We start from the raw sequence: 8,129 nt of genomic DNA on the forward strand, positions 1-8,129 counted from the left end.
TCGTCGTCCGATCGAATCGTGCCTAATGTGAGGGGGGTATTAAAGAACCAGCTTTTGCGACCGTAATCTCCAAGCAGATCTTACGGTATCATAAGATAGTATCAAAAGCTGGCAGAGGAGTGAAGTCGGTCTAGGAGTGTGTGTGGCTATATCATCTTGTGCTACCGTAGGATATGCTTGACATACACACTCCTAGGAAGGAAAAATAGGCAGACAGAGAAAGAAATGGGATGACAACATTAAAGAATGGACTGAACTGTCCCTTGCCAGCACCCAAGCACGACAGGGAGAGATGGAGGGATGTAGCGTGCTCAGCAGCAAAGCGCCCCGACGACCACCCCCGCTCAAGGGACCGGTTAGCGGTGACACGATCCTAGGCCGTCTTCACTCCTCTGCCAGCTCTTGATACTATCTTATGCTACCTTAGGATCTGCTTGGACATTACCATGTAAACGTATGTAATTTGCAGACATTCGAGGGCCAAGAAGGCAGCGTACTGACCGTCCTGAAAGATGCGGACTGGAAACGTGTTCGGAGCGCCATCTCACCAGCATTCAGCCCCGGCAAGCTGAAACAGGTTTTGGAACTTCAATTTCATTATAAAGATGATGAAGTGCACTAGTCTTGTACTACGTACGATAAATACATTTTATTTACTAGCTACATAGAAGTAGATAGTAGCACGGCCTGGCGCGTAAGGGGGGGGGGCGAATCCGCAGCCCGATGGCACACAAAGTTTTGCTTGCACTACGGCGTTTCTGCGGCGTTTCTGCGTGCTCCAAAATCCGTCGGATTCCCTACGAGTTCGTACGGAGGCGGTTCTTACCACTTACGGATCCCTAAAGATTGCCCACGTTTTGGCACGTAGACAGCACGTATTTGCACGTACGGCGGGTTGTGCCCTTAGCTTAAAGGTGTAAACATGTTGTCAATTATTATAAAGAGAGTGTCAACAGTATATTTTTAAATTCTAAGAAACTTTTTAGCCTCTAAACAATGGCAGTAACTGTAACAGGATTTCCCCGTGGTTCAACATGGTATAAACCATCACAAAAGTGTTGCTCGTAAAATACATTTGAAAGGTTCTACATTGACGTTATTTGTGCAGAGAATGTTGCTATTTCCTTTTAATATGGAGTGACATTGATACATACGTTATGAGCTATTACTGACTGAAAGGGAAGTAAGTTTGGTTCTCACAATGTTTTTGTTTATTCCGCAGATGGAAATGGTAGTGGAGAAGTGTGCGAATAACTTCGTTGTCAACCTTGTTGAGAAAGCGAAACAAGGCGTCGTGTTTGACCTGAAAGAGTGAGTATGACACATGCAAGAGGATAAAAATAGTACTAAAACTGGTGGACAAGTTCTTAATTACATTACTGGGAATAATATTAGCCTGAATCAGAGCACATGCACAAGTACACAAACACACACACGCGCGCGCGCGCGCGCAAGCACACACACTCATACACACACTCATATACACACTCATACACACACGCACACATACAAAAATTACAAAAAGACACACACACACACACGCATGCACACATACACACATACAGCTAATACACACACATACACATACACACGCACACATACAAGAAGACACACACGCATGCACACACACACATATAAATACACATAATGCACACGAACACACATACACACACACATGCAATAAGACACACACACAACAAACACAACAACAAAGAAAAGCACTCACAAAACATTGCCTTCTTGATTAAAGTACTAAACCTTACTTTGTTGTCCACCCAGACTTTCTGGTGCCTACACCATGGACGTGATCTCAGGGACAGCGTTCGGAGTGCATCTTGACTCCCTTCACGACCGAAACCACCCCTTCGTCGCTAACGCCAAAAAAATGTTTGACGTCAATCTCTTCCACCCTATCATAATCATTCTGTGTGAGTTTCTTTAGGGTAGATATGTATCTATTGCATTCAATATCATTTCGACTTTCTTATGCGTATGACGTTGTCCCTGATTCGTTTTCAAACTTGTAAAAAGAGGTTTCAGTAATACATATAGTTCACATCACATGTCTGACCGACCTATCTAGACCTCAATCAATTAGGGTTTAACCATGGTCATTACTGACCAAAGAGGGCCATATATATATATATATATATATATATATATATATATATATATATATATATATATATATATATATATATATATGAATGTGTACCAAGGATCACTGGGTAGATATTTGCGAGAGTAAACACGTTTAAATGTACTTATAAGTATTGCATTGTTCTTTTTGTCTTCTTAGTTCTGTTTCCGCCGTTGGTGAAGGTTCTTCAGAAATTAGGCGCAAGTATGTTCCCCAGAGAAGTACTGGACTTTTTCAGCGCGGCGGTCGACAATGTGATGGACATGAGGGGAAGCAACGAAGATGAAGCCGTAAGATGATTTTTGACGAACTATTACTTTTTTTTCGGTTTACAACAGATCCTATCTGTCGCCGGTTCGGTGAACCGAAGATGCTGCTTCGCTACGTAGTTGGCTGTGTAGAGGATCTTTGTGTTTTGTCTTTAGCTTATTTGCACAGACAGGGGCAATGTTGCATTGCACACAAGTTAATACAGTAGAAGCCGTATAATTGCACACCCTATTTGGCCAAATTCTTCTTCTCTTTTGTCACCCAGCTGACACGTCTGCTTAGAGACTACCCATCTTTAGCTTTTAACCACTATTCCTTATGTACTTTCTTAGAAACGGGTGGACTTACTTCAGCTGATGCTGAAGGCTCACAACGAGGAACTGGACAAGGAGGTGCCGAAGGACGTCGTCAAACATGGTCAGTAAATGTGAGGAAAACGTAGTCTCTACCAGGCTCCATATGTCGCTGGGAAACTCATAGAAATGGAACAAGCAGAGGAGTAAGCCGGTCAGAGGAGTGCAGCCGGCTAGGGAACAGCTTGCGATCTATTAGTACTACTACGATGTGAGGAAATTATTGTTCTGGCCGGCTGACTCCCCTAGCGTACTAACATTATGACTCTATTTGTCCAATTTCTACAATTAGACCACCCATCTGCGAAGCCTGGTAGAGGCTAATGAAAACGATCATCACACACATCGCATTCAGCCATACACAACTGGTGGTAGCGATCGTTTGTGATTAATGCAGTTTCCTGCTGGGATATGAAATGTCTAAACATAATATATTTTCAAATACATATACAATTCACTCTCACAACTGGATAAAAACGGAGATTTACTTTCGGACGTTTCGAGTGACATCCATCACTCTGAATGAATTGGCAGGACAATTTAATACATGTACAAGTACAGCTAACTAGAAAAAATGTTTGAACCACTTAATCCGAAGGACTGTATGCAAATATTAATCAAATGTAAATATAATTAAATTAGTTTAACTGTAATATCCAACACAAAAATTTGACTCATCCAAATTTTCGACTGAACAGCACCAGTCTTTGTCAGGAATGAACAATCCACTGACTGGTGCTTTTTAGTCGAAAATTTGGGTAAGTCAAATTTAGTTCAATAAGAACTTCTACCAACACAGATGAACTTTCAAGTCAAATGTAAACATGTTTGTATAGTTCCCCATGGTAAATGACACCATAGGAAACTGTATAGTCCTTTGTGATGCAAAGCGTGGTCCCACGTACTGGAGAATTGCCTTTAGACGTTAGTTAACACCCATCCTCCTAACGCCCGGTCCCCAACGGCATTACCTTATGGGGTCCTGCTATCCCATGCCCTATCAGTGGCTATTATGATTGTCGCCACAAACAAGCTGTCGACCAATCAGAGAATAGGCCTTTCTTGGGCTTGTTGTTGTCGCAAGCTGTCTCGCAAAGGGAAGCTATCAGCCAATCATGTTACGTATTACCATGGCCTTGTTTGCTCACCATGCCGAGGCCCGATCCCCAACGGCCGACTGCCCATATAAGGGCAAGCTCATTAATATTCATAAGCAAGGCACCCTTAGTAACCGAATACTGTGGCTGAGTTGTCAGGGGTGATATCATAGGCTTTGCCGTGATTGTCAACCCTGAGTGTGAGGGTGTAGTTACCTGGATGCCTTGGTAAACTCTCTTCATAAACTCTCTTCGTAAGGTGTTTCCATGAGGGAGATAAAGGATAACGCCATGCTATTCTGGCTCGCCGGGTACGAGACGACAGCCGACACCCTCTCCCTCACAGCCTACAACCTGGCTCTTCACCAGGAGGCGCAGAATAAAGTCATTGAGGAGGTGGATGCCATCGTTGAGAAAAGGGTAAGTAATGATTCTAAGGCCTACGTCACATTTCCAAAACGGGACCCGGCCGGGCAGATTTCGGGAACGAAAAGTATGGTATAAAAGATACCAAACTACACAATACGTATACTAAAAAGAATAGTTGTGGGCATTATTTATGTATATTTTTATACGTATACATTTGTATTTTTCATTTCCACAAACAGCCCGGCCGGGCCCCGGTTTGGAAATGTGACGTTAGTCTAACAAAGAGGTGCTCGATTGTTTAAGTTAATTAAGATAGGACACTTCGTCTTTGGCGGCTTCCAAAAAAAGTAAAACCAAAAATTGGGTCTTACATGTAGCTCGCAGCAGTCCATATTAGAATAGGCACCTCGTCCACTTGTCACCAATGTTATCTTGCACGGTCTTGAGTATTTTGTTCTGTACTTGTAAATTTCATATTCCCCTTGAATTGAGCTAGAACATGTAAGAGAACTTGGCGAGTCACCAAGGCTAAAGGTGCAGTCTCACTGCACTTGCATCACGCTTGCGTCACTGCGGGATTCGAAAGATACTCAACGGATTTCAGAGATAAAGAACGAATGTTCTTACATTTTGTGTATTTTGTCGTCTTCTAAGTCATACTTTTACGTATCATGCAATATATAAATCATAAAAAAATCGGCGAAAATAACAAAACAGTGACGCAGTGACCGAACCCCGCAGTGGCGCAAGCTTGACGCAAGTGCAGTGAGAGTGCACCTTAAAGCTAAGGTCACAACCCGCCGTACGCGCAGTTTGTTCGTACGTTTTTGGGGGAGGCCACGTCCGCCACGTATTTCTGAAAACGTTCATGCTGTACACTGCAGGCGCGTCGCCCGTCCTGGCACGTACGAGGGGCAAATCCGCAGCCGATGGCACACAAAGTTTTACCTGCACGTAAAATTCTACGGCGTGTCTGCGTACTCCAAAATTCGTCGGATTCCCTACGAGTTCGTACGGAGGCGGTACTTACCACTTACGGATCCCCAAAGATTGCCCACGTTTTGGTACGTAGACAGCACGTATTTGAACGTACGGCAGGTTGTGCCCTTAGCTTAAGACTGTCCAATTCTGTACTTCAGGGGAAGCTGGATCACGACGCTGTGAATGAGATGCCCTTCCTGGAGATGTGCGTGAACGAGACCCTGAGGATATTTCCGGTTAATCAAAGGTACGATGTACGAGGGTACAAATCAATCCGTCTGGAGTTGGTGATTTACTACTAATCACCCGGATGGAGGCCTGGCGAACCTCCGTCTCGTATCAGCTACACGGTGATTTCCCCGGACCCCAGCAAGAATAGTGACATATCAGTCACTAATGGAGATCCGAATCAAACCAAACCAAACGATTGAATTGTTTTTTTATCTCATGTTAAGTTAGCACGGTCATATTGAGGACATAATGATATAATGATACAAGAGTACAAGACGTACCTCCAAAAGAGCGTTGGAGCGTTGCTTAGTATTGTATATATAATGCTAGTAATGTGTAAATTCCCATGGTCAATGTAATACTGTCCTATATGATGAATCTCAAACATCAGGAATGCTTCCCTGAGGGTCAAGATAATGTATCTATCTGTATCTACATAATAATACATCAGCGCGGCAGCAGCTGGTTATATTACACCGAACGACCCGTCACACCAGTAACTTTTGCACATCTATCTGCAAGCATACGTGTCGACACAATCGGTGCTTGGTGATAACAAATTCCACTCTACGATACTTCTGGGAAAATACGATCTTTTAATGTCTTGTTACACTTTTGAAAATACATAAACGGCCAATGACCAATGTATCTCCCGTAAACTGTTCTGTGGTACATTCTAGGTTTGATCGTGTCTGTAAGGAAGACATAGAGGTGAAAGGTTTGCACATCCCGGCTGGAACCGTCGTCGCCATCCCCGCCTACGCCATCCACCACGACCCCGAGATCTGGCCGGAACCAGAGAAGTTCAAGCCTGAGAGGTACGGAACATCAAATTTTCGGTACGGTCGACGTCTCTCAGGATGTACTTAGCTCAATTCCAGTGTTGTCGACATAATCCAAAAAGCTAGTCAAGTTAGTCAAGTCACATTTGGCATATCTTTATACCGCATGGTCTTTTTAGCGAATGCCCACAAACGCCCACTCTAGAGAAGTCCGCGCTGCACGAATCTCATTTTTTTTGCTTTGAATATGTCCACGTTGTGCTCCCATATATCAATCCTGAGTTTCAAGTCAATCCATTGACCCGAAGTGACATAAATCAAAGTTTTCGATTCTCGATGGTCTTTTCAGCGAACGCCCAGCAAAATGTCTTTTTAGCGAATGCCCACTATATCCACAAAAATATCGGCCGTCGCGCAACGACACCTAAACCTACCGCCACAAACATGTTCAAGATGGTGTCCCATTGATGTGTACGGAGTTTCCGTGCTTTACAAGCATTTTAAGTCCCTGTTTTTGGTCAAAATGTACGGCGTCGATACTACCATACATTAACTATAGCAATTCAAAATGGCGGGCACTAGTCATGTGACCTCCTTGCGGGACTGTTCTATAAGTATTGCGGGAGGGACTGTTGTAGCATAGCTTCTCATACAACCATTTTAGAGTGAATTCTGAACAAGATTTTCAATTCATAGTGCTATCATCTGACTGATATTTACATTGTGGTCCTTTTTTCTGTGCTATTATTACCCAGGTTTGAGGAACTTAGTGCAAATATGGATATTGATTCACCTCAGTGCCCAATTTAATGTACAAAAGGCTCAGACACATTAGTGTTATAAACCTGACTAGGGGCAGGTAACCAATACTAGAAAAACATAGCTATTTATTATTAACAATACTATTTACATTATAAGAATAACTCTTCACCAAACTGGACTTTTCTTATCTTTATTTATCACAGAAACATTGTTACAATGAGGATTTGATTAGATGAGTATCTGTTACAGTGTGTACAAACTTATTTCAAATACAAAAATGTATTTCATTTCACTTCCTAAATATTTTTAAAGTATTGGAAGAAGTTGACACATAAACAATATTAATTGCATTACTCGTATTTGTGTGCAGAAAAATGTGACCACATGCTATTAATAGCCTAATAAAATGTTGGAACATGGCACGAGCGGGCTCCTCTTCTGAGTACAGAAAGGAAATGTTTTATAACATTTACTAGTAGTTATTACGTAGAAAATTTCAACTGTAAAATGTACCTTTATTAACATTTACAAACAAATTGTTTTTTCTCTTCTTAATAAATGACAACAATACAGGTAAGTAAGGTGTGTTTCCTTTTATAGCAGACCAGGTAAGACACCGTGCAGGTGAGTAAGGTGTGTTTCCTTGACTACAGACTAGGTAAGACGCCGTACAGGTGAGTAACGTGCATTTCCTTTGATTACAGACCAGGTAAGACACCGTACAGGTGAGTAAGGTGTGTTTCCTTGACTACAGACTAGGTAAGACACCGTGCAGGTAAGTAACGTGTGTTTCCTTTGATTACAGACTAGGTAAGACACCGTACAGGTGAGTAACGTGTATTTCCTTTCATTGCAGACCAGGTAAGACACCGTACAGGTGAGTAAGGTGTGTTTCCTTTTATAACAGACTAGGTAAGACACCGTACAGGTAAGTAACGTGTATTTCCTTTCAGTACAGACCAGGTAAGACACCGTACATGTGAGTAAGGTGTGTTTCCTTGACTACAGACTAGGTAAGACACCGTACAGGTGAGTAACGTGTCTTTCCTTTGCCTATAGACCAGATAGGCCATTATACAGGTAAGTAAGATGCCTTTCCTTTGCCTATAGACCAGATAGGGTATTATACGGGTAAGTAAAGCAA

At 42.5% G+C, this 8,129-nt stretch overlaps 1 protein-coding gene across 1 annotated transcript in view; it reads left to right on the forward strand.

Annotated features, from left to right (window-relative positions):
- The window catches only part of LOC118428026 (cytochrome P450 3A8-like), a 12,819-nt gene that overhangs the window by 1,023 nt on the left and 3,667 nt on the right, over window positions 1-8,129 (forward strand). Inside the window, exons 3-11 of the mRNA XM_035837992.1 lie at window positions 271-355; window positions 470-577; window positions 1,223-1,311; window positions 1,780-1,928; window positions 2,300-2,430; window positions 2,743-2,827; window positions 4,120-4,280; window positions 5,369-5,457; window positions 6,122-6,259. Of these exons, the coding sequence (XP_035693885.1) occupies window positions 271-355; window positions 470-577; window positions 1,223-1,311; window positions 1,780-1,928; window positions 2,300-2,430; window positions 2,743-2,827; window positions 4,120-4,280; window positions 5,369-5,457; window positions 6,122-6,259 (1,035 nt within the window). The remainder of the gene's footprint in view (window positions 1-270; window positions 356-469; window positions 578-1,222; window positions 1,312-1,779; window positions 1,929-2,299; window positions 2,431-2,742; window positions 2,828-4,119; window positions 4,281-5,368; window positions 5,458-6,121; window positions 6,260-8,129) is intronic.

Source organism: Branchiostoma floridae, chromosome 12, assembly GCF_000003815.2.
Source record: "Branchiostoma floridae strain S238N-H82 chromosome 12, Bfl_VNyyK, whole genome shotgun sequence".
NCBI lineage: Eukaryota > Metazoa > Chordata > Leptocardii > Amphioxiformes > Branchiostomatidae > Branchiostoma > Branchiostoma floridae.